Source organism: Columba livia, chromosome 1, assembly GCF_036013475.1.
Source record: "Columba livia isolate bColLiv1 breed racing homer chromosome 1, bColLiv1.pat.W.v2, whole genome shotgun sequence".
NCBI lineage: Eukaryota > Metazoa > Chordata > Aves > Columbiformes > Columbidae > Columba > Columba livia.
The window spans coordinates 177032402-177059893 of NC_088602.1; the positions used below are offsets into that span (position 1 = coordinate 177032402).

Sequence of the window (27492 nt, forward strand, 5' to 3'; positions counted from 1 at the left end):
GCAGCCAACACAATCATCCTCCAGCATCTCCAACTCCCAGCTGGAAATAACTGCCATGGAAATAAATAATGAATGCTCTTGGTGGAATAGCCCTGGAATTGTTGTGCTTACAAGTAGGCACCCATCAGGAGTGTGTAGGAAACGCACTGTAAACATTAAGTGTGATATTTGAATGACAGTCTCTTTAAAGTAGTAACAGCACTCAGTCCCACAAAATTCACAGCAAGTGTCCAGAATTCAATGCAAGGAGATGCCATTTCCATGACATATTCATTATTTTGTTAGTACCTGCCTGTTGTATTAGGATGTGACTAATGAAAACAGTGAGAAATTTTTGTGTAGCATCATGCATAGACAAGGTCTAAACCAGATATCTTGTTCAATATGATGTCCTTGTTCACGTGAGTTCTTTAAACTGTGTGCCCTTCAGCAAACATCTCAGAACAAACACAAATACTACAGGGAAGTCAGCTCCTGATATTTCTAATGTTAAAAACAAGCACATAAAACATTTTTACCTCCTGGAGATTCGCTGTGCAGCAGACTCAGTGTGCCTCTATAAATAAGTTTGATTTGCTTTTCCTGATTTCTCAATATTTACATGTCTGCTTCACAATGCATCACATTCATAGCTTAACTTAATTGGAAGATTATATGTTAATGGCAGTTATATGGCCCACCTTTGTTAACATGGTATCTGAGTGTTTCAAAATTTTACTTTTTACTGTGAAACGATTATTTATCTTACTATGCCTTCCAGTTTTATGGATGCAATGTCCATGTAAGAAGACTGACTGTGTTCCAAAAGGTCCTGTAGGAAACTTAGAGTAATTTAAAGAACTGAGGTGGGTTTGTTTGAATTTGCAGCTGTTGGCCCAACCGCTGGACTCACTTTTCTTTCTGTCTGAAATGTTTGTTGCTCAAAAGAAAGGAAATTTAAATGACATAGCTGTTATAGATCACTGTGTTGTACTGAAATTAACTTACAGGGAAGGATTCGTAACATAAATTATTTGTGTGTCTGTATGTCTTATTCACAAAGATGCAAATGTTCTTGCTTTTGCTAAAAGGCTACTGAGATACAAATACAAAACTGTTTTCTTTCAAGTATACAAACAGGCATCAAGCATCCGGTACCTCTGAAAATACTTGAATAGTCAACAGTTAATTATCAGAAGGCAAAGGACATTTCACAAGCTGAAAACCCAAGTGTCTGGAACTGGTAAAACCTTTTGCTGAAGAGGTACTGAGCAATATTTAGATAGAGGAAATGAGAATTCTCTGAAAGAGCTGGTCTTCTGTCAAAAATAGTGATTATAAGGGAGTAGTGCCCTTGATATGATACTTTCACTGCAAAGATGGAGAGGCTGGGAAAAGCACATCTGCAAGGATGTGTGACAGAGAGAGACAGATTGTAAGGTGCAGCATAACACTTAATTAAAACACTGCAGCTGTTCCATTATTATTTCACCTTCAGATACGACTGTATTACAGAATACCTATTTAAAGGAAACTTATGGTTCTTAGGATCATAGGGTCACAGATAATTCAGACTGGAAGGGACCTTAGGAGGTCAGCCAGTCCCTCCCAGCCTGGGCTGCTGCAAGGGTTCTTCCTTCCCAGGGACAGTGCTTTGCATTTCTCCTCATTGAATTTCATTAAGGTCCCTGAAACTCCTGTCAGCCCATTTCTCCAGACTGTTCAGGTCTCTCTGAATGGCAGATCTACCCTCCAGCATATCAGCTGGCCCTGCAGCTTGGTGTCACCTGCAGCCTAGAAGAGAGTGCACTCCATTACCTCCTCCAGGTCACCAATAAAGATGTTAAGCAGGACAGGTCCAAGGATAGACCCCCGCAACTCTGCTTCTTACTGGCTTCCAGGCAGGGTATGACCCATTAATCAGTACTCTCGGAGCCATATAATCTTAGCAGTGTTTTACACATCTGATTGTCCACCCCTCCAGAGTCTAATGTCCTAACATTTATAAAGGAATACTGTGGCAAACAGTGGTGAAAGCCTTCCTAAAGTTAATGCAAATCTACTGCTCCCCCAGTGTACACATACACTCATTTTCATCTTCATTATTTATGAAACTTTAATCAGAAAACAAAACTACAATGGAATTAGCATGCATATCTGGGAACAGATAGGGCAGAAGCAGTGAGGACATAACGACAAGCAGCTCCTTTTGCCAATGGACGAGTGAGTTCTCTTGCCTGACTGCTTCAGTTCAGCTGGAGAAACCACAGGTGGGTAACAACACTTAGCACTTATGTATACACTTAATTGTCATGCAGACATTAAACATATAAGATTAAGGGTTGTGCAGACATTAACTCATCCTTCTAATCAATCTTTTTGGCTTTCTGAGAATACAATATTGATGCTAGACTATGGCCACAGAGTATATTGTTTGGTGAATTTAATGTTTACAAATATATAAAGGGTGAGTGTCATGAGGATGGAGCCAGGCTTTTCTCGGTGACAATCAATGGTAGGACACGGGGTAATGGGTTCAAACTGGAACACAAGAGGTTCCACTTAAATTTGAGAAGAAACTTCTTCTCAGTGAGGGTGACAGAGCACTGGAATAGGCTGCCCAGCAGGGTTGTGGAGTCTCCTACTCTGGAGACATTCAAAACCCGCCTGGACACCGTCCTGTGTAACCTCATCTAGGTGTTCATGCTCCAGCAGGGAGATTGGACTAGATGATCTTTTGAGGTCCCTTCCAATCCCTGACATTCTGTGATTATGTGATTCTGTGATTCTGGGTGTATGTGCTGAACACCCAGTAGCACCTATACAAGTTTGTTAAGTTGTGAATCAGTCTACAACATTACTGGGCTTGTGGTAAAGATAACCCACAGTCAGAGAACTGATTAGCTACAACACTACAGGAGTTGTCATAAACCAGAGATAACCAGCACTCAGGGATTTGTTTATAGCCAGTGTGATCTTTGAGTAGCAACTGATATTATTTCTGTTGGCATATGCTTGAGGAGATAATTTGCAACAGTAACCTCTAGATTAAAAAAAAAAAAAAAGTAAACTAAAAACAAGGAAAAATAATAGTTTTCCTAGATTATGGCATTACCAGTAAATACCATAAAAAACTTTTAACTAGAGCATGGATTCCTCTTAAACAAAAAAATAGTCATGGTGTAAGGAGTTGTCTCTGCCACAATACATTGGGATTTCAGAGGTGGCTTTTTTTCTGTACCAAGCATTTTCTTCTGAGAAAAGGTGAACCCTTGAATACTTCCAAAATATTTAATCCTTCCCAAACAGGATCCATTTAAAACACATGAATCTGACACCAAATGCTATGATATTTAACCCACACAGACTCTAAAATAACTATTAGGTTCTTCAGGAAAAAGATTCATCAGAAGGAAGGGATTGTGGTGCTGATTCATATGATGACCTAGGTTATGACTGAAAGAAGCAAGGGATGATTTCTCCTTTTACTCTCCTATCCAAGGGACAAAAATGATTAATCCTTAAAATAACTAGGATGGGATGAGAAGGGAAAAGTGGCTTGTTGAAAGGGCTCTGGTTTATAGCACTGGTATCTGGAGATCTCTGCTCAGTGAACAGCAGTGCTACTTCAGTGTCAGCCCACAGTTGCATGTGTAAGCCAGGGAAAATACTTCAGATTCCTCCAAAATTGTGTGTAGCTTTCAATTATTACCCATCTTTTTTATTTTTTTCCATATGCTGTTTTTGTCCTGTGCTGCTAATTTGCTGGCTTAATAGTTTTCCATTCAAAATGTGAGTTTTGTTGTGCTCCCAAGGTTGCGTGAGTTGGATGTTAAAGAGCAGTGTGGTGACTGTGCTTGGAGAACGTGGACTTTGCCACACTCCCCTGCTAATTACCTGGCTCTTATGTTATTCTTCACAGCTGACTGTGCATTGCTATGTGTAATGATATCTTAGTTTTAGTACAGGTAATGTGTTTTGAAAGGGAAAATGAAACAAAAAGTTACACTTCTGCTTAAACAACTTGCTGTAAAATCCAGGCTCATTGGGACACAGGCAAGTTAAGTATGAGATTAAAATGTGCATCCCTTGGGTAAAGCATGGAGGTGGCATTTGGAAACTGTTGTATATTAGAATAGTTAGTGCTTATCAACTGGAAGAGTTCTGTATGTTCTGATGAAAGCTAAAATGCTGAAGTAGTGACTAGGTTTCTTTTCGCTGTGTCTGAAATAAAGAACATCAAGAAAAAAATGTAATGTGGGTTAGTGTATGTATGGGTAATGTCATTAATTGTCTTGGTGTGCAGACAGTACTTACAGTAATTCTAGTACCACTAGTAGAATATTAACAGCATGTTGCTTTGACCTGATATCATAGATTTGCATATCACTTGCATAATACTTTGAATATCAGTCACATATTACTCACTAGATATTATACTGCTAGAATGGTGGATTAACAAAATTATTGTAGTAGCATTGCTCCAGAGAAAGGGATCACCTTCTAAGTTTATCTTTTTTCTACTATTGTCCAAAATAATTTATCATGATGTTTTTTAGAATTGTAATATTATTTTTATCAGAATTAGTAGCAAATCCCAAATGGACTGTGTCAATACTAACAATTCCCTGTTAGTCTCTCTCATTCGTATTTATTCCACTTTATTTAAACTTATCCTGACAGGCTTCTTTGTGCTCAAAGCTGTATACTTTGACTATGACTATTAAAACATTTAGCATATTTAGCATTGACAACAGAGTGCTTAAATGCAAACTAAATGTAAAAGCTATTGATTTGATATAAATAGTTAAAATTATTTGTAAAATATTACAGTACAGATGTATTAAAAAAGTATTATGAAAGCTTCTGACTTGATTGATAGCTGGCAGAGCTAGCTGCAAAGGTTAAAAAAAGGACAAAAAGTGTGTCCAGTGTGCATCTACAATGATTCAAAGTGTGTAGGACTTAGATCAGAGGCAAAAGACAGCTACAGAAGTTGTCAAATAAGGCGGGTTAATTCTGACAAGGAGGAAAACTTGTTGATTGTATGCATTTCCCAGGTAGCTCTGTTGCAGTTCCAGTGCACTATTCAACCACAAGTTGATTATTTTTGAAGCTCATTTTTATTATTTAGCTTTGGCTTTCCGTGGAGTGCGCTTCATCATGATGCTGCCTTATCTGCCCAGACCTCGTAAATAAGAATCTGGACCTGTTCTAGCTGTATTTAAGTTCGTTCTCTTTCCCTACTGTTCTGAAGAGTTTTTGTTTTGTTTTGTTTTTTTTTTGGTTTGGTTTTCTTTTCACTTGAGAATCATTTCAAACCTAAATATAACAGAAAATGTCACCACATCCCTAGAAGCTTTTCTTGAAGCATCAAAATCAAGAGGAAATTATACATTGACTTACATAGCGACAGGGTGAAAGCTCAGTGTGTACTACTTTGCTTTGACCCCATGCAACTAGATTTTTATAGAGATATGTTGTGGCTAGGTACTGCATAAAAATCCAGAACAGCCACAAATCTCCTTCGACTTCAGTATGAGGGAAAATTATCTCTGTCAGAGTGTCTTTCTTCCTAACTTCAAAAGAATATGTTGTACAGCAAATTTGAATTCCATTGGCCTGTGGTAAAATTCCTGGTTGTGCCAGGTCACTTCAACAAGTTCAAAGAATGTGTATGCTGAAGACATCACCTATGAAGCATTTGTTTCTTTTTAGCTGAAAGGTTACATACATTTGCTTTGACATGGCAGGGTTTAAGTTAATGTAAGTGCTGTCATAATGCCGGTAGACTTTTCTTCTCTGTTTATTTATAGATTTCAAAAGAGCTATTACAATTCTTAGTAGAGTCATCTTCTGGAGTTCCAGTGACACTGAAGCTTTTTTTTTTTGTTAATAAACCTTCCTCACAACCAGCCTTTGACAACATTAGAGTTCCCAAAGAACCTTCTTGCTTTCCATGGAAGATGTACAATTATTTTTCAAGCATTTACTTTTTTAACCACACTTCTCATGTTTGTTTAAAGAAATATCTTTTCACGTGTCCCAAAAGACCTCTCCTCAAGCAATGCCTCTGCATGTTTCTTTGAGTTCTTGAAAGAGATTTGTTATGTAAAACTTGTTTTGTGCTAGTTGATCATAGACATTTTACGGTGTAGCCAGCTACTTTTGGTGCCTGAAGACACTTCTGGTAGGCCATATGTATACTTCTGCTGCCTTTAACTGCTCCCAGTTAATTGGGAGCTCACCAACCTTTCACCTGTCGGGTTTCACTCTTCCCGTAACTGTTATTGACATAAGAAAAAACGTTGGGGGAAATCATGTAGATCTAATCCCAATGTGTATGTATGAACTGAAATATATGAACTATATTTGAAAAGTGTTAACTGTACATGAATTATATGAATTCAAGTAGCCACTGGCTAAACATAACTTGCAAGAATATTGGATGGTAAAATGTTTCCTAGGTGTGTTTAATCTAGATTTCAAATCCCCAATAAAGTTATGTTATATATCCGTATAAAACTGCTTGTTTGAATGAAAGTTCATCTCAGAAGCCTTAGTATAATTACAGACTAATATATGTAAGTCATAGAAATTAAAAATTGAATTTCAGTCTTAATTCTAAAATTCTGGGATTTTTGATGGAAAAATATTTCTTGGAAACTTTTAAATATACTTTCCTGTATACATATGCCAAATATAGGAAAATTAGTTCAAGGCAAGTAAATTTCATCTCTTTGAAAGTCTGTAAATCTCTGTAAAAGTCTTATATATATATATATGTATCAGAAAATTACAGCATGGAGAGTTCTTCCTTTACATTATTACTTCATTTTTTATTCACCCCTCATATATATAGCTATTAGGGGTGAATAAAAAATACTCACCAAATACACTGTATGGTCCTTCCAGATATCAACTTCTATTTCCAGGCAAATCTTAAAACTTCAAACAAGCCTTTACTTCTGCCCAGCAACTGGAAATCAAACATTAGTCAAACAAATTCTCTAAGCCTTGGGTACACAATATTACAAATCTAATGTTGTGTTTGGCCTTGATGATCAAAGTGTTTGATGGTTCTCAGTTGTCTGAGGTCAAGATGTCCTGACTCAAGAGCTCTTTAATGAGAGAAACCGGAGCTGAAATGAGTGTCTTTTTTTCCCAAGCTCCACTTGCATCACTAGTGTCTGGATAAATATTTTCCATGGATGAGGGCAGGTTTGTTTCAAAGGATTACTTCATCTTCCTGCAGGTGGGAATGAATCTGTTCCAGCTAGCCTGGGCAGATGTTATTCCCCCCGACTCATCCCATTTCATCCCATTTCTTTCAGGTTGGTATGCATGTCTTCATACTGGTGCAGGTTATCTGATACCATCAAGTAGTTGTAGACTGGGTGCTGTTATCTTAGTTTTACAATTTTTGTACAACAATGCCAAGCAGGTAGATATTACAAAATAATTCACCTTCTAACCTAAAGCAAGAAGTCTCGTTGTGTGCCTAGGTACAAACCAAACTGGATATGCATCATGTTTTCCCTTAAATCAAGCAGACTTGTGATATTATGACAGTGAAAAGAGGATATATTATGCCACACAGATAGGCTTCCCTGCTGCACGGAGGGAGACTACCATGCTCTATCGATGGTACTATTCTGAATTTATATTTTCAATTGGAGTACCAGCAAACATACTAAAAAGAAAAAAGAAGGAAAAAGCTTTTTGCGAGGGAAAGTTTAATTTTTTTGGTGGGTCATCTAGAGATAAGAGTAGCAATGGAAAAAATAGGTGTGAAATAGTTTAACTTCCGAATCCAAACTGTTATTCCAAGATCTGATGTACACAATGGATGTGAAACTTGTGCATTCAGAATACAGAAAGTTTTTCTTAGTATTAAATTAAAAATTCTGTGTTTTATAACATGACTGAGCTAATGTCTCCAGTCTGCTCTCACAGGGTTGACTCTTAAGCTTTTACCATTTTTTTTGTCTTATTTCAAAATATTATAAATCATAGAATTATTTAGGTTGAAAAAGACCTTTAAGATCATCAAGTCCAGCTGTAAACCTAACACTGTCAAGTCCACCACTAATCCATGTCCTTAAGTGCCACACAGAATCATAGAATGATTTGAGTTGTAAGGGACCTTAACGATCATCTAGTTCCAACCCACCTGCCATGCATGGGCAGGGACACCTTCCACTAGACCAGGTTGCTCAAAGCCTCATCCAGCCTGGCCTTGAACACTACCAGGGATGGGACATCTGCAGCTTCTCTGGGCAACATGTTCCAGTGCCTCATCACCCTCATAGTGAAGAATTTCTTCCTTCTAGCTAATCTAAATGTACCCTCTTTCAGTTTAAAGTCATTGCCCCTTGTCCTATCACTACATGCTTTGTAAAAAGTCTCTCTTCAGCTTTCTTGTAGGCCCCTTTCAGGTACTGGAAGGCTGCTATTACGTCTTCCCAGAACCTTCTCCAGGCTGAACAACCCTGCCCCTCAACATCTATAGACCTTTTAAACACCTTCAGGGCTGGTGACTCAACTACTTCACTGGGCAGTCTGTTCCAGTGCTTCACAACCCTTTCAGTGAAAAAATTTTTCCTGATATCCAATCTAAACCTTCCCTGGTGCATCTTGAGGCACTACAAGATCTTCCTTGCTTTACAAATCCAAAAAAGGGATAAATGTAAGAAAAACTCTAGTATATGATTTTAGAAGATAAATATGCTTTTTTTTTTTTAGAATAAAAATTCAAAAGGAATGGATCTATTTTTGCATCAAGAAGGATTTTGCATTCAAACAGTGATAAGTAGTTTTTAATACAATTGTCAATACTGTAGTAGGAGAGATTAAAGTAATATAAAATTACATTTTTTTAATACAGAATTTCACAGAATTCATACTATGGATTCGCAGAGCTCTACTTAACTGAAATAATTAACTTTAATTCAGATCGACTATTAACTGAACCAAATGTTATTAACAGCACTTTAGAATATAAATGCTAATTTAATAAAGAATGATGGATTCATTTAATTCAGCATGGCCATCCTCTTTGCTGAATTTTCTCATTTGCTTTCAGTTTGCAGAGTCTCAGCACAAATCAGGAATAGGTCATGCATGGTTGCTCTGGTGGTTTCTTAATTAGTATTGTAACCCATTTGCTTTGTTAATAGCTTTGCATTTGCAAATATCCTATCTCATTTTGCTGAGGAGTCATTGCTGCAGCTATTCAAGAATAGGCCTGTTAAGGAACAAATAGAAATAAAATCCTGTGTAATCTTGCAACATGTTTGTTGTGTTCTCTGATCCAAGTGAATGGTTTTTTTTTGTGGTTTTGTTGTCTATATCTCTGTGAAACTTGGGCTGACATATGACCTGATTACTAGACTGTACCTTTAAAGATGATTCTGTCACTCATTGTGGCCTTAGCTTGAACATGTTTAATGCTTTTTTCCTCTTTCCTACTAAAAAGGGAAAACAATGTGTTATCAGAAAGAAAACACCTGTAGAGTGGAGAGATAGCTGCATTACTTACTGTTTAAAAGCTTTCTTAAAACACCTTGCATTGCATTGCTAGGAAATGCGTATGTTGATGTTGCATGGTAGTGAGAAGCTAGAGGTTGTAACACACCAAGTCATACATCTGGGTCGGCAAATGTTCTCCACGGCTTTGTGATGTACAAGTGTGCTGGATTGGTGGGGCTGGTGTTGCTGCAGAGCGCTCTGGCAGGCAGAGCCGACCCCCGCGCTCAGTGCAATGTGAAGGAGGCTCTGAGAGTCCCTTTGGCTGGTGCTCCTGGGCACTGAAAGGTGATAACTATCTACTTCCAAAAATGACAGCCTAGGTACATAGAGGACACAGTTACCAGTGTAAAAGTTTTACTATATTTAGGAAGAAATCTTATTTTAACATTAAAAATTACCAGTATTTATTAACTAGAAAAAAAAAATATTCACTTTCCTCTTTTTTTTACAACAGAAAAATAGAGTCATGTTGTATGATTTAATGTCAGTCTTGTTTAATGATTATTCACCTGCTAATGAAAGAGGCTACAGAGTATAACAAAACCAGAGTACACTTACCCAGCACTTGGTCGAAGGTTTATTTGAAGTTCATGCTGCACAGATGGGCAATAGTTTGAAGGCACAGATGGAATTTAAGGAACAGCAAGTTCAGTGGGAAAACTACTGTACTGAAGAGAGGGAGAAAACTGAACAAACCAACAGCTTGAGAGAAAAATATTGAGATCCAGCTGGTTATTACACAAATTATTTCAGCTTCTCCTAGCATATAAACTGTGAGGACAAACCGCAAATGTTACACAGGAATTGGCTCCTTCCTCATATTCTCTTATACAAGAAGTGGCTCTCAGACCTAATTAAAATACTTTTTTTTTTTTTTTTTGACTTAGTGATGTTTTATTGAGAGTTCCTGGAAGACAGAGATGGGGATCTATCTGAAAAGCAAAGCAGAGCTAAAGGGCATAAGTAAGTAAGTAGGGCAAAATCAAGTGGCTGGAGATTTTAACCCTGGGATTTTTTAATCTCAAGAGGAGGATGAAAATGGCAGCCTGGTGAGAAGAGAAGGGCCAGTGGGAAAGGCAACCCGCCAAGCTCACCAGTCTGCAGGTCCTGCTTGTGTTGAGTGCCTGCCTCTTGGCAGGACTTGTTTCTGTCCATGTCCTTCAACAGCATCTTCCTCTTGCATCCTCCTGGGAGAGGCAGGGCACAGAAAAAGTCTTGCTATTCTTCCCCAAAAAGAGTAAAAGGAAGGACACTCCCAGCTAGGTTCCAGCCACCTGCTGTGTCTACTTGTCAATCCTTTTGCATTTACCTGTCTCCTACTAGCAAAAGTAAGTTGTGTGTGCAGTGATTAATCTCACACCAATGTATTGTAGACTTTAGCTCTTGACTTGTTTTGTTACCCAGGGATCTGTTTACTGTAAACTTTCCAATCTTAGTGAAACAGTACAGCCTCTTATCATAATCAAGTAAATGTGCTACTCTTTACATTCTGATTTTCATGTCACAGCTTTTTAGAAAAGCTTCATTCAATAAATAAGCTCTGATAATTAAAAAAAAGTAAAATTCTGTGAAAACATGTTTTTGCATAATATTTGCATATTTTATATTATGCTTTCAGTTCACTGATTTTTCTAATATTTCAGTAATAAGTATGTGGCAGATGTTTTTAGCTAAGTTATAAAACCAAATAAAACTATTTCTGAAGTACTAAATTATGTATATATGAAATTCCAAGATTAATGTGAAATCCATCATTCAGAACAGGAAGAGAAGCTTCAGCAATAAATTCATTCCTTCAAGCACTGATTCAAAAAAGAGAGAAAAGGAAGACTAAAATTATATAATCAGATGAATTAAGACTATAATTTATTGCTGTGCTCTGATTTATCTCCTGCTGCTTGAGATTGTCTCATAAGTGAAGCCACTATGGTTGAGCATTTAAATTCACATTTTTTTTAGGTCTGAATGTTTCTTTTCTTCCAAGTTATGTTTCCATATATTTAAATTCCAGTTTGTTAAAAAAAAAGCTAAAATAACTCAGAGCTTTCAAGGTTATTTGCTGAGTATAACTAATTTTGTATGCAATTTTCATAAAAATATATAATAATTGTAAAACCCCCAAACACATAATTCTGCATCACAGTGTGATTGTTCTATTTAAAATAAACCTTCATGACAATGTTTCTGTAGAGCCCTGCTGTAGGAATTGAGAGTCTTTCTTCATAAATAAGAGGAAATAAGATGAAATAACTAGTAACTTGTTGATAATTTTTCTGTGTGTTTCTTGAATCCAACACTCAGGAAGCAAAAACATTTCTGGTTTCTCTATTTCAATGAGCTGGGCTATTTCCTCCAGAAGCACATTGAGATTTACTGTGCTAGCATATCATTCTTTTGTTTCTTTAATTTGACAAACACTGTTGGTTGTTTTTTTTTCAATTTTGAAGTAATACTATATTTGTGGGTTTGGTCTGTTGCTAGCATTAGTGCCCTAATTGATCTGTGGTGAAAAAAACATTTAAATATAAATTTTTAACAGTTTTAAAAAGGATCCTTTATTTTTCCAGTCTGTTGAGGGCTTTTTTTTCATGGAATTTATACTTTCTATCAGACAATAAAGAAAATGTTTGGATTCTTTTTGAAGAAAATATTGACATCTGACAGGATCAGAGAAGAGCTTCTCTTTGAAGGAATCCTGGCATGTGATTGTACCTTCCAACCAAGAGTGTATGATTGAAAACAACTGGAAAGGACCTTGCAAGGTCATCTTAAAAGATTTAATAGGGGAAGATCCAAGCATTTATATCAAGGATCTGTTGATTCATTTTCTGGGCGTAAGATAATAGTGGGGTTTTCAACCCTGACATACAAAAAGTCCTCTGAGCCTCTAGCAGGAGTCCGAAAATAAAAAAGAAGTGCTAGTGCGATTCAGGGAAAGAAAACTGTTAGCAACTCATGTCTTGTAAAGATGTCTATAAAGCAGTGAACAGCCATGCAGATGTGCCCAGAAGGTGCCAGCAGCTGTACACTCTGTGTTTCACTGCCCAGCCAGTCAGCTTTACTGAGAAACTGGGTGTAATAAATCATGGAGTGCCATGGTGAGTTATGTGCCTTCTAGTACCCAGGCTAGCATTGTCCATAGTAACCTGAGCACCCCTGTGTGGGACCACTCAAAGCTGTGCAGATGTATCTTTGGTTAGTAAAGACAGTTTCCTTGAATACTTAGAGACACCAGAACTGTCTGGAGCTAAACATGGACAGCATTAGACTCCACTGCCTCCTACTCCCACTAAGTCTTGCTGTGGGAAATTTCCTTCCTGTACTGGTCCAAGCTGGACTCAGTAGACTTTCAGTGGTTTTCGTTGCTCTATGAAAGAAGACCTGAAGCTGGGTTCTAGGATGATGGTTCTGATAACTTAAAGGAGAAGTGGTTTTACATTAAACATTATTGTGCCTTGCAGAGAAATATATGGAGGTCCCAGTGTGAATCTACATCAGCCTGACGTTTAGAGAACAGGCGCTTGCAAAGAACATTATTTAGCAGAAGGTGACTGACCTATTCTCATTAGTATTATTAGATCACACCACCATTTATCAATTCCAGTCATCAGCTCATAAAGAAATACCAGGGAATTTTTACCTATGAGAAGGTGACTGAAACTGACTGTTCACAGTTTGATAATGACTGAAACAGCAGCTTTATAAATAGAGAAACTGGTCTCCACAGACCTCTGCTATATGCGCCTGACTGTAAAAAGGGCATTGGGTTGAATAAGGTTAAAAACTCTAGCAATGCATTTATTTTGGTGGCCTTTCTGCATGTCAGGTTCCCGGTATAGCTGTCGGGCAGAGTTAAGCAGCTCATGAGCGTGGAAAGCACCGATGATGGTTAGCCATCAGGCTTCCACCCTTGGTGCCAGAGAGTGTCTACAAAAAGCCAACCTTCACTTTTATTCCAACAGCTCCATTAAGGAGCACAGGAGCCCAAAGTTGGACAGAGTTGTTCCTGACTTGCCTGCTATGGGCACAGCACTTGTGACTGTAGCTCCCTTGCTCTGTAGGAATATTGGTCAGCAATGATGATCCATGGGTCTTTCTGTAAACCACACATCCTTCCTGACTTCTGTGGTTATTTAGGAATTGTATTTTTTTTTTTTTAAATGTAGAAAATAATAACATAAGCAGTTTCTCTCCTCTTTCTGTCCTTTCACTTAAGATTTTAGATATCCTCTGATGTTTTTCACAGTCTTTAGTAATAGTGGAAGACTGACAAAAGAAAAAAGGATATGCATGAAACATAGAAGTACATTCTTTGGTCTTTTCCCCTCAGTGGTACAATAACTTCTAGTTTAATTTTTAAAGCCCTGTTTTCTCCTTGCTCTCTCAATCCACAAACAGAAAATAAAAGTCTGTACTTTCAGCATATATTTGATGTGCCCTTAAGGCCTACTAATGCAGAGGAACTCAATTTAAAAGTCATAATTTTTACTGATTTCTTTAAGCATATGAAGAAAAGGCCTTACTCCCCAGCTTGAATGAACTAACAGTTAACTGGGTGTTTGAGAATCCTAGATGTTGGCTTGTCCTTGTCCTTTCAACCTAATGAGCGGTTTCTGTCACATTTGGTTCAGACTCGAGGGCTGTGGAGAGGAGAGGCCTCCAGTGGAGGGCACACAGGGCTCCTGTTTTTGAGGCCCCTCGCAAACAGTGTCAAAATGCTGTCACTTCAATGGTCTTGTCTTTGCTAATGTCCCCCTTGAGCAGAGAGTCCTTTGGGAGAGGACTTCTCCATAGCTGTTAGATTTTTTGCCCTTTGCTCCTGTGTTTTTCAAAGGCATGTCAGGGAAATACTGTGCATCTTCTTCTGACAAATCTATTTTTATTATTTAGTCTGAGTAGCTCAAAACTTACACTTTTTTAATCACTCTTTGATTTCCCTTTCGGCAGAAGAAATAAGTGCATCCCATTTGAGCTATGTGGTGTCAAGCTTCTGCCAAAGCATAAAGAAAAGGATTAAAACCAAAAGTGATATCTTCTGGTCATCCTCTTCTCTGATACAAGTGCCAACCTTTTCCTCAGTCAAGTTTTTGTAATTAAGTGTTTTAAGAAGAAGAAAAGGGTATATACTTCGAAGCAATTTGATAGATCAAGGAAGATGGGAATTCAATGGGTGTTAAGTATAGGCTTCGAAGAGATCATTAGGGATTTTATGGAGGGTAGTTTTGATGGAGTGCAAACAGCAGATAATGCAATTGAAAGAGGTTATACAAGGATAATTTTATGTGCTGGATGTCCCTGAAAATAAGAATTATGAAATATATTTGACATAGAAAAATTATAGCAAAAAAATAAGTATTTTAATAAGATCAGCAATCCAAAGGTAATTATATGTAAAATAAAGTAAAATGTGTTAAAAAGCAGGTAACTTGTTCTTTTAAGACTAAGCTCAAATCAACACTTATCTTTAGCAATGGAAATGTATTTTTCTATCTGTATGGACAGTGTTCTTAGGGTTATACTGTTTTGTTATCAAAATACTTGGAGTTTTTATCATTTTCTGTTTAACAGATTACATAAAGAACTCTTACAAAATAGTTTTGTTTCTGCTTTATTTTTGAAAGGAGCAATAAGTAGATGGCTCTAGCTCATTCTGTTTTCCTGCTTTTTAAGTTTTACCATGTTTTTGCCACCAAATCTACAAAAGTTGTAGAACAATCTTTGTTATTTTATTGATCTTTATGGTGTTTCTGAAACTTCAAACCATTGTAGTGCTTGCTGATACCGTATCATTTAAGTTCCCTTTTCTAAAGGGAGCTGGATTAAACAGAGTAGTTTTCATTAATGATAAATCCTTAAATTCCAACTTTCTATAACGTTAGAGATTACTGGACGATTAGTGTGAGAAAGATCAGCTTTCCACTGTTTATGGCAGAAAATTTTGGTCCCTTTGAAACAAATCTCACTACTGATAGGGTAGTAATGTCATAGCTGGAAGTATCACACTGTCCAGCCTCACTTAAAAAAAAATAAGGGTTAAATAGTGCTTGACCAATTTATGCCACTGTTCTAGTGTGGTTTGCTGTTCTTCAATAATCCCAGAAGTTGTAAGGTAATTTACAAAGTGAAATTTACAGCATAGTTAATAAACTTAACACCATCATTACATTTATTTATATGTCTCTTTTGTCAGGTACTGATTTGCCATAGCAAAAACCTGGTTCAAGGCATTTTTAAAACACTGCATTGCTTTGTGCTTTACAAAGCTGTGCAATGCTGCCACATGGGAAAGCGAGTAACACTATGCAAGTGTTTGGTGAGATATCCTTCCTCACTTACCACATTAAACAGGCTGTCCAAACAGTACAGTGTCGGCTAGAGAGAAAAAGGAAACATAAAATCATACTGTCTCAGAAACCTCCAAAAGATAAAGCAAATCCTCCACCAAGGAACATGCAATAATTGTGCCCCATCCTCCGCTGTAGTGAGGATGGCTGCTGCTTGACCAAGGTAGCATCTCACTACTCTGCAGACTGGGATTGAGAGAGTCCAGTTCATGGTTTTGAAGCAGTAATCACAGCCTACCTTTAGTTAATGGTGAAAAACAAGCAGCTCCAGAGAATGATTTATCATCTGGCCTATTTTGAAAGTATATTTCCCCCGATCTGGCTCTTTTGCTCCATTGGCTGGATTTATTGGTTATATTTTGATTACAACTGCTGTCCATTACTGACCCTTTTCTCTTTTCAGTCTTTTGATTATTTTACACGAATCTACTTCTGCAGTGAATCTGTGCTACTCTGTGGAAAGGGATGTATCATAGGACTAAGACCAAGTCAGTAGCCCAGCAATGAAGTCCACTTGAGTAGAGAGGATGTACTGTAGGATCCAGCACCTGAGTCTTGTAAAGTTCACACATAAAACTATTGACGAATAATGTGCAGTGAAAGCTGAGACTGGAATCCAGAATTTGTACTTGTTGCTTATTTGCTCACTACGGGATGGCAGGAATTTGGATACAGGGATTTTGTAGATGGCCCATTTTGACTGAGTTGATTAAATGATGTCTCAGTCCTATTGTTGACATGGCCACCAGCTTTTCTGGGAGTTTCAGGCAGGCTTTTCCCTGCAGACTATCTGCATTTTTAGGTAATAACCTTCTTAGAATCTTATGTGCCTGCATTACAACTCCTAAGGAAATTAGTGCATGATACAGCTTTTTCTGATTCAGTTGTGGATGTATATTCAAAAGACATTTTCTAGAAAAATATTTAGCTACAAATACCTATTTTCCTGCAAACACCTTCTGACTGATGGAATAAAAGTTATAACTTCACCCACTAATCATTGATTTGGTCTTACAGCAAAACAATTGTGCATCCAGACGTGACACCTCAAGGTCAGCTAGTCTGCATTTCTGGGGTCCAGTTGTCCTTCCAGTTACCTAGAGTACCTGTATACATGCTGAGGTCAGTATAGTAAAACCTAATGGTAAAATTGAATGTATTTATCTTCACACACAATCCAGTTCTGCTACTTCATCTTTAAATTGTTAATTTTAATTTGCTCCATTTTAATTACACAAATAAGATCCTCATGAACTTTTCTGGGATGATTCTTTAGAAAAGTACAGTAAATAAGATTAATTTTTAAAATCACAAACCCTGGGAAAAATGTTTTGAAAAAAAATCTGTGTGTTTTTGACACACAAAATATGTTAAAGGAGATAATAAACTATATTGTCTCTTAATATTATGGCACAAGAAAACTATTTAGAAAGAAAAGAGTGTAATGTGCCAGTTGGAGACTTGAGAAACCAAATCATTTGTATTCACATTTCTCTTTGCAACCAAAAGAAAATGGCCACATTTCTCAAATGTTTGAAATAGTATAAAATCCAAATGTTTCGTGAACTCTGAACTGATAGCAGCTTAGTTTTTACTAATAAATGTAAGTAGTCTCTCATATTTCTGTTTTATTTGTTCATTCCATACCACCTAAAAATAATAATGGAAGAAACTGTTCCTAAAAATATTCTTGGTATTGTTGTAAGACTATATACCACTTGTTTGACCATCTTGGGGTTGCTTTGGACAGGACATCAAGTATGACTTAACAGGAGGAGATCTAAAGCGTGATAACTTGTGCTGTGCAAATGCAAAATGTATATGACCGAAACACTTAAGAAATCATTAGTAACAATAGACTTCTATCAGTGCAGTGGTAATTCTTGCATGTCAGTAAAGCCTTTTGGCGCATTTAAGAGCAGTTCTCAGGGCCTCTGTTTCTCTCATTCTCTTGGATGTGTGGAAGAAATACTTAGCAGCTTGATATTTTGTCATTGCACTAAAGCAAAATTTTAAAAAAGGTGCTTGGTTGTAGAGTGGAATTAATGCTTTGGTCTGCTGAAAAATAATTGCTCAGAAGCCATGATCATACAGAAGAATACACAGTGCATATCTCTGCTCTTTCTTGAGTTGTTTATTTCTGTTGACCTTTTATTTTCATTTACACGGAAGCAAACTCAAGTCAGAATTCTTTCAAAATGTCCAATATCTAACAAAATAATCCTTAATCATTGCTGAAATACAGCTAAGTGACAAATATATCACAGTCCAATTACTGAATATGCAGAGTAATTCAATCTTCAGTATTCCAACTCTGCACTGTGACCTCTATGTAAACCTGTAAATGGCTCTCCTGTGTCTCTGTAGATTGCTTTGTACTAGGCACCTTTGCAGCACTGTATATTGCTTTTGTACGCCAATTGTTTAAAATACCTTTCCCAAAATAAAACTAGAAGAAAGAAACATCTGACAAATCCTTGCCCTAGAAAGGTTAGAAACCTGTATTCATTCAATTTTCTTAGCATGCCTTATCCTGACTGGATTGTGCAAATGGTTCTTGCTGACTCCAGGGTGCCAGAGTGACAAAACAAAATACCAAGATTTAATCTTTTTTTCTTATTATGAAACAGTTATAGCTATTGCACAGTTAAGGCTGAAGCTATCTTCCATTACAAGCCTGATCTACAACTCCCATCAACCACTTTTCCCCAAAACAAACCATTCCCCATGAAATTTCACATTACATTTCACACAGATTTAAATGTTTCTATGAAGGCTAAGGAAAGAATACAGAAAAGGATTTTTAAAGTTACAAAGCTTGATTCTCTGTTGCCATAAACTAGTTCTAGTCATCATAAACAATGAATGTGTCATACACTGTGTATGTGTATATCTTATTAATGGGATTGCTAGCCCTACCTATTGTCATAGGACTCCATTTTCAGTTTCTTATAGCTTTGATAAAGTTTATTTTCTTGGGATTTTATTTCAGCCTGTTTATGCATGGAGGTATGTGTAAAATGTCAACCAGATCAACGGAGATATTGAGAACAGAGACACTTGTGCAGCAGATAAGTCCATAGTTTCTGTAAGATATTGAACTCTGTATTTTAGCTTATGAAATGAAATGTAAATGAACCAAAGAAATTGGAAAATGAGCTCTCAAGAATAATTTTAGGAGAGGATGTAACATACAGCTATCTTCAGGTTTGCTGGTAATGTTCGATGTTGGCACCACAGAGAATAAGCATTGTGTTCTACTTGGTGAACTTGGTGAAGCTGATGACAGTTTTCAAAAGGCTCAAATACATATCTGAAGATAAACTACTTTCAGTAAATGTTCAAAATGTTCAAAACTTTACAATAGTTTTGTGTGTAATATTACAGTTCTATGGTATGACAATAAGTTGCAGAAAAGTATATGTGCTACTTCCTCTCTCCGTATAGGACATTTTGGCATTGTTAAACCACAGTTTTTCTATTGCTTGATCAAATTATTCTTTTAATTTGATTAGGCACTTGTTGTGCTAATTTTAAAATGTGGCCAAATGTAACAAAATCCTTTTTGAAATTTTTGCTCTACCATATCAAATACTTTGGTTTTGTAGAATAATCAAGACACCTTAAATTCAAAATTTTCAATATCCATGTTAATAACCCCTACTTTTTCTATAATGACAGAATCTACATATAAAAGGGGTAGAAGATTATAAATATTTGTCAAATTTAAACAAATGTGTAAAAAATGTAAGACCTCTTCACTTGATCTTAGATGCCTTACTACAGTTTTTACTTCCTTTCGTAACTCATTAGACAGAGCCTATTGTCAGCTGTGAGGTGTTCTTTTGTGGAGGAGTTTCCCACGTAACTGAAAGTTTTGCCCTGGAATAACCACCTTTTATTTTGATAAGATACATCTATAGTACAGGCTATCCGTTGTGACAAAGTGATATTTTCTTCTGGAGCTCACCGACTTCCTTTGGATTGGCTGCATGAGAACAGTAAAGCTCGTTTTCGGTCCTGACTTAAACTCGGTAATGAAGAGGTGTTGCACTTAACGCTCTGCACCACCTATCTTCTCATGAACAACTTTTCTGTAATGAACATATGAATAAAACTTCAATATCATTCTTCAATATCTATTGCATGTTGAACAGAATTCTCAAGTTTTAGCTACTCAAGAAACACCAAATATCTATATCTTAATGTTTTTAATAACGCATGTAGTTATTTTGCACTAAGGGATGAAATAAATCATGTTAGGTTGTAGTACTGATGAAACGAAATAGCAGAAGCTATGTCTCCTTGTGTGCTTGAAATAGATACATCATGAAAATGATCTAAAACAAATAACAATAAATATAGCAAATTGGATCTTTTACACAACTCGATATATGGATATACTGTTGAAGTCTAATTTCTGTGATTGATAATAGCAGCCATTTATTGCACATCTTAGGGCAGCTGTACAATGTGTAGTGCTTGAGTTTTGGTTGGCCATATTAATTATTAAGTAAAGCTCCCCATTGATTTCTTTGCACTGTTCTATTTAAAAATTGATGGTGCGAAAGGAGATGGTCTTATCAGGGATGAGATAAAACTGGAGCTCATCCCTTTGTTTAAAACTCTAAGGTGTAACAGACTGCACGATATTCTTGGGATAAGAGCCCTGTCAAATAAATGTCAAACTGTAGTTCCTTGCCTGGGAAATTAAGAGACCTGACTTTACTATTAATGTAAGTTAGAGTGGAGTGGTACATTTTTAACAATGGGAGCACTTTTAATTTTTTAAATTTTTTTTTTAGTTCTTTACATTTATTGAACTAATTTATTTCTTTAGAAATATTTTACTATGAAAAATTCTTGTTCCACTATTAAGTTGAACTGTGAGGATATAATAAAACATATGTGGGAGTATGAATCTTGATTTCCTCAGTGTATTCAGAGATCAGTTATCTTCCTCAAGGTTTCAAAAGTTTGAATTAATTCAGTATTTTCTTATAAATTGTAATCTTGCTTAATTTACTGTCCTGTATTTTCATTACTATTTGTAGCAGATAGTCCCAGTGAATCCGGTAGCTATCTGACAGTGAAATGCAAACATTCAACAATAGGCTTAATTTGCTTGACAGCATCTTTAGATAATCTAAATATTTCCTTTCAGAACATGCATAACTTTAATTGTAGGGCCATGAAAGCCTCCTGGGCAAAGAATTAATTTTCAACATTGTAATAAAAAAGCAGTGTGTGTGTCAAAGGTATGCAGCTCTTTTGTTAACTGGGAAAATTTTACTGCAGTGTCTGTCTGCAGCAGTATACTTGCAAATCTGTTCTGCATTGAAGGTACAATCCTCTCTTCAGAGTACAGATTTAAAGGATTTTTTCAGACTCTCAAGGATGTGATGAAGAGGAATTTAAAAAGTCTTTCTAAAACAGAACTCAGGGTCTTTGTTTATTTTTCACTAGTTGGGGAACCTCTCAGAGTCTTCAATAAGTCTTTTTGTGTAAGGGAGGCTGAAGAAGAAGGAACTGATATAGAGCCACTGAAGAATGACATAAATACAGCTGGTTCCCTCTTTGAGCAGTGAGAACATCTATTGACTTTCTAGTCTTGTCTTTTTTGAGAAAAATGGAACATTTCCCATTGTGATCTGGGTCAAGATTCATGTCTGTAACGTTTTGAAGTTTTAGCTACTTCGTTATATAGATAAGATTATTTCAGTGGTGTTTTGGAAAGGAAAAATACAGGCAAGGCTGTCATTGGTTTTGGTATAGTGAAAGCTATAGTCTTTGGTTTGAGGGATCCAGATAAATCTACACAGGAAAACAGTTTAAAGGGTAAGGCATAAATTAAAGGAAATTCATAGAATCATGGAAAAGTTTGGGTTGGAAGGGACCTTCAAAGGCCATCTAATCCAACCCCCTGCAATGAGCAGGGACATCTTCAACTAGATCAGGTTGCTCAGAGCCCTGTCCAGCCTGGCCTTGAGTGTTTCCAGGGATGGGGCATCTACCACCTCTCTGGGCAACCTGTGCCAGTGTTATACCACCTTCATTGTAAAAAAGTGTCTTCCTCATGTCCAGCCTGAATCTCCCCTCTTTTAGATTAAAACCATTACCCCTTGTCCTGTTGCAACAGGCCCTGCTAAAAAGGTCTGTCTCCATCTTTCTTAGAGGCCACTCTTAAGTACTGAAGGGCTACAATAAGGTCTCCCTGCAGCCTTCTCTTCTCCAGACCGAACAACCCCAACTCTCCCAGCCTTTCTTCATAGGAGAGGTGTTCCATCCCTCTGATCATTTTTGTAGTGATCCTCTGGACCCTCTCCAACAGGACCCTCTGGACCCCCTCTCCATGTCTTTCCTCTGCTGAGGGCTCCGGAGCTGGACACAGGACTACATGTGGGACCTCACCAGAGCAGAGCAGAGGGGCAGAGTCACCTCACTTGACCTGCTGGTCACACTTCTGATGCAGCCCAAGAGATGACTGGCTTTCTTGGCTGAAAGTGCACATGACTGGCTCATGCCTAGCTTTTCATCCACCAGAAACTTAAGTCCTTCTCTGCAGGGCTGCTCTCAATCCCTTTCATCCCCCAGCATGTATTGGTATCAGGGGTTGCCCCAACCCAGGTGCAGCACCTTGCATTTGGCTTTGTTGAACCTCATGAGGTTTGCATGGGTCCTCTTCTTGAACTTGTCCAGGTCTCTCTGGACAACATCCCATCCCTCAGGTGTATCAGACACACTCAGCTTGGTGTCATCCGCAAACTTGTTAAGGGTACAATTGAGTCCAATATTCCTTTATAGCAGTTTTTCTTCATATCTGTACACTGGAAACAACATGCAAACTGATTGAATTTTAAGTGATTCTTAAGTGCTTTTATGTGTGGAATAAAGAGAGTATATACATATAGGCATATATACATACATAAAAGAATGCTTTGGTTCAGGTAACGGGCTCATTTTTGAAGATGTTTGAGAATTTGTGAATATGTAGTAATGTTAGCATATCAGTTCCTAATAGTTAGGCATAAAAACCACACCTTTTTCTATGAAGATATTTCACTCTGGCCTAAAAGTTTTTCATATGTATGTAACAAAAAGTACTTTTAATTTCATTCAATCAGCAGAGTTCAGCTCCTCCTCAGCGCCAGAGGAGATTGGCCACAAAATGTGATCCCAAAACAATGAGGGCTCAGTTTAGTTGCCCTTTTGCTGCTTTTTCTCTTTTCCTCCATGAAAAAGAAGAAATGTTAATGCTGACTGAGCACTTCCACATTTAGCAAATAAAAGGCAACTTCCATTAGTCAGCTTCATCATTCCATGCATAAGAATGTGATAGAGTGGTGATTGCTGCTTGATCAATCTGCATGCTATGATTCACACTAATGGAACAAGCAAATGTTCTCATGAAGAGGAACTTAGTGCAATGAATTAATGTAAAATGTATTCTCCAAAAGTCTCCTGTTCTTTCAGTCCTTGAATATTTTTGTTTGACTCAGTGACAACATAAAGTCAGCTCCCCAGCTGGGATAAGTTGACTGACAGCAATGTACCAAGCAATAGTAACAAATGATCAGGACTCTGACATACATTACTATTGGAATTTCCCTAATATACTTAGATATTTTTTTAGACATAGTGCTATGTTGGAAACAGTTAATAAATGGAGTATGTAGAGGTAGAAAAGATAACATCAGTGATGGGATTATTTAAGAAGCATAGTTACTTGATCATATTTCTTTTCTTGTAGAGTTTCCCAAGTCCATGTCTTTTGTGCTGCTTAATAGAGGGATTAAATGCAAGGCTGTCAAAATGAAATCTTAAAAAAAGTATGCAAGATAGTACAACTTTTTTTTTTTTAAACATTTGGGTGATATTAGAGTGGAAAAGAAGTGTAGAAATTTCCTGGATTGTGATAAATTTCTAAGTGAAGAGAGATTTTCAGAAGAACATATGAAAATCAGAGATCTGAGTTTCATATCTGAAAACTTGGACAAAACTTCTTTTCTTTTGTTGTGCCCACATTTTGCCTTTAAGAATGTTCATATCACACTTGAACTTGATCAAGGAAATGCCAGTCGTTGTTAAAAATGTATTTCCATGTTCATAGCTTATAGGTAATACGGTAACAGTATTCTCACATTTACTAACACACACTGATACAACTGAAATCCACTTCTTTTCTGTAGGGCTTCATCATTTTCCCTACCTTTCAAAAAATACTTATCCTGTCCTATCTATCTTGATGTTTTCTAGGACATTATCCTGATAGATTTCTTCAAAGTATTCAAGGCACTCATTTATATATAAAATGCAGTGATTTAGACATAAATTTTGATTAACTGGTTTGTGAATGTCTCCAAGCAGTATTAAAAGTTGTGGAACAAAGTTGAAACTTGCAGCTTTTGCATGCACAGTTGCACCATTCCATGTGCAAAACAGCTGTGCTTGTTTGGGGGTCCTGGTGGTGCCCTGGCTGCTCTTTCTGTGATCCTGCAGAGTGTTTCACTCTTGGCGTGACCTGAAGAACCGGAGAGGAACAAGCTGGAAGCTGGAAAGGCTGTTAGGTAATTCTGAGGTCTTACATGACAACCCTGCCAGCAGCACACAAGTGACTGTTGCTGCAGCCGAGGTCTGAAAATGCAAACTGTTTTAAATGCAAACTGCAATCATTAATTATATTGATAAATAAAAATGCTGTACTGTATACTAGAATAAGGCTAATTTCTGTCCCAGTCAATTTGATTTGACTTTCTAGCTCTAGGATGATTTTGTAATATTTCAATTATTCTTCAATTTTTTCTTTTTTTAAAATTTACTAGTAATCATATCTTAAAATATTATATAAATGACATAAATATAAACAGTCACTTCATTTTTTTTACAAGACCCACAACTTAGTGGATGTTCCTTACATTTAATTTATTTGATTGGATGACTGTGTTTCTTTGAGCTTAGCAAAGCAGAAGGTCTTTAACAAAGAAGAAATGGGGAGGTGGATAATTGAGACTATGCAGAGGAATGGGGAGTGCTTGGCAAGAGGTATGTTCTTGGTTGACCAGGGCAACTGAGCGTATAAAATGTGTTGGAAGAATCACAAACCCAAATTTTTGTGGTTTTGAACTAAAAATTAAAATTTATTATGTTTTGAAACAAAAGGAACTAGTATGATTTTTGAATGTTTTAAACTTAAAAAGAAGATATATTTTTGTAGATACATTTTGAAGTGAAATAGTCTTTAAAAAGCTACAAAATGGAAGCAGACACTAGTTTAAAACATTTTGATTTATTCAACACGAATTCACAAATTGGTTGATTTTCTGTTTAGGGAATGCTCTGCAAAAAAAGCTTTCCTGGAAAATTTCATGGAGCTGTAGTTATACTGCAGTGCATTTTTCATCCTGTGTACAGTACATATAACTGTCACATTCCAAAGCTCATGGTAAGAATAGATTCAGTCTAAATAAAGTGATGAGATTTTTATAGCTGCCATTAATTTTTGTGAACTCTTTTTGCAGTTGGATGGCCAAACATTTCTTTCTATATTGATACGTGCAGACAATCTTAATAAGCTGACCAGTACAGGATACTAAAGGATGTGTGAAAATGTGTTCTTCAATCTAGGCTGTGTTATCACCTTGGTATTTACAACTCCCAGGTATCCTTAGGATGTGAGAATGGATTGTTTAGTGACATAGTAGCAGGATTTGAAGATTTTCAACTCTAGGGCATTGATTTATGTCCCAGGCTAGGTTGGCACTGTCTGAATGGAATTATCACTTGAGAGCTTTTATCTGGCCTATGTGAAATGAAAGTCTTAAATTTGTAGTGAAAATCTGTCCAAATAGGAAAAATACCACCTTGTTTTTTGCTAATTATGTCTTTGAAGTTTTAACAAAGAGACAAGGATTAAGTAGACATTAAAACTTCCCTCATATCCTTGGTGAGCAATCTTTGTTAAGACATATGTTCAGGATACCCTTGACAGTCAGAGGCTGCTGTTACCATGCCAAATACCCATTTAATCCACAACGAAAAAACCTTCAAGAATTGAACAACCACAAGTCTAACTTTAAAAAGCCATAGAAAATGTTCAGAATGAGAATTTCTACTGTGTAGAAAACTGTTACTCCTCAAAGACTTGAGGGGACAGTGATCTCAAACTCACAGTGACCTCAAATGGTTGGTTTTCATGTGTCTGATTTCAGTGAAGAAACAGTAAATGAATTGCATACATGAATCATTTTTATATTTTTTTATCTGCTGCACTACAGACTGATGCAAAATAGAAGGTTCGCTGGATAGAAGCAATTCATGCTGAAATATGGGGAAAGTTCTACTCCAGATTGGCCAAGCAGAATATTAATTACAAGACAAGCACCTTGCCCACTGAAGAGGGCTTTGCATCTTGTACCAGCTAGTTCATAACTTAGTGGGAGGGATACTAAAACTTTGGTCTGGATTTACTCAAGATGAATCAGCTTGAGGAGAGAAAAATTGAATCTGCCTAGAGCACTCTGTGAGAAAGGGTAATTACTGTATAACTATAGAAAAGACAGAGCCAGACTCTTCCTGGAGATGCACAGTTGTAGGATGAGAGCAATGGATTAAACTCACATAATGGGAAATTGAGCTTAATAGGTGGACTTTTTTTTTTTCTTAGAAGGATTGTCAAACAGTGCAGCAGGTACCTGAGCAATGCGTGGTTTCAAATGTCAGGATGTTCCCAAACTAAAGGACAGTCATCTCTAAAGCCCAACTGCTGCAATTGTAGGAAGCACCCACATCCCCAGGACAAGCAGCTTGCGGATGTCCAAAAGGGAATGGGGCTGTATCTCCGTGGGAGCTACATAGGTCAGATGTTGTATCTGGGGGCTAAGGTATGACAAAAGTGCCTTACAAGTACAAGCATTAATCAGGAAGATCACTGAAATACATCAAGCAAGGGAGAAGACTCCTTGACTTTGGGTTCCTAAAGCATAAATTTTAGGCGAGTTTGCTGGATAAGGTTTATGTTTCCCGATTTTAGGTATCTTAGAGTTGTAACCTATCTTCCCCTTCAGCATATAAGAACAGCTCATCTGATGTGCTGTAACCTTGCTGTCCTCCTCCTTTTTTCAAACTGTATGGTCTTCCACTCTTGAGTCATCTGTGCTGTGGTCTTAGCAGAGCACAGGCCCCAGTCTCAATGGAAACATCATGACCCTCAGTGCTTCATTGCTGTCGTCTGTGTCCTTGGTTGTTAGTACAGGCTATTCCTTTTTTTAACCCTATTCTGCTCTTTCCTCTGGTGCTTTCTCATGTAATTTGCATTCCACTTAGTAATTGCATTCAATATAATAGTTCAGGACAATTTTGTTGGGTGAGAAGGTAAAATAGAGGAAAGGTCAGGAAAATGCAGAGTTTCGAGAGGTCTAACTTTAAATTTTATGTGTACTTGTGATAAGCAGAAAGCGATTTTTACACTATGAATAAGAATAGTGAACATTTACTGAGTACGGATCTAGGGCAAAAAAACGTCATTAGTGCTCTGCAAAGTGAGTTTGTTACATATTTGGGTCTTGACAGACTTCCAGTGGACATCAGTGACATTTTTTCAGTAGAATGGGAATAGAACAGGAATAGTGTTTCTACATTA

General features: G+C 37.1%; 1 protein-coding gene across 8 annotated transcripts in view; it reads left to right on the plus strand.

Annotated features, from left to right (window-relative positions):
- Positions 1 to 27492, plus strand: part of TAFA2 (TAFA chemokine like family member 2) — a 194578-nt gene that overhangs the window by 68814 nt on the left and 98272 nt on the right. For 5 of the 8 annotated variants that reach the window (XR_010469523.1, XR_010469527.1, XR_002412321.2 and 2 more), the window contains one exon: positions 16872 to 16976. The exons of the other annotated variants lie outside the window; for them this stretch is intronic. Coding sequence is in view for 1 of the 5 variants with exons in the window: in XM_013366732.3 (XP_013222186.2) it covers positions 16969 to 16976 (8 nt within the window). In the remaining 4 variants the exon portion in view is untranslated. The remainder of the gene's footprint in view (positions 1 to 16871; positions 16977 to 27492) is intronic. 8 annotated transcript variants of the gene reach the window in all.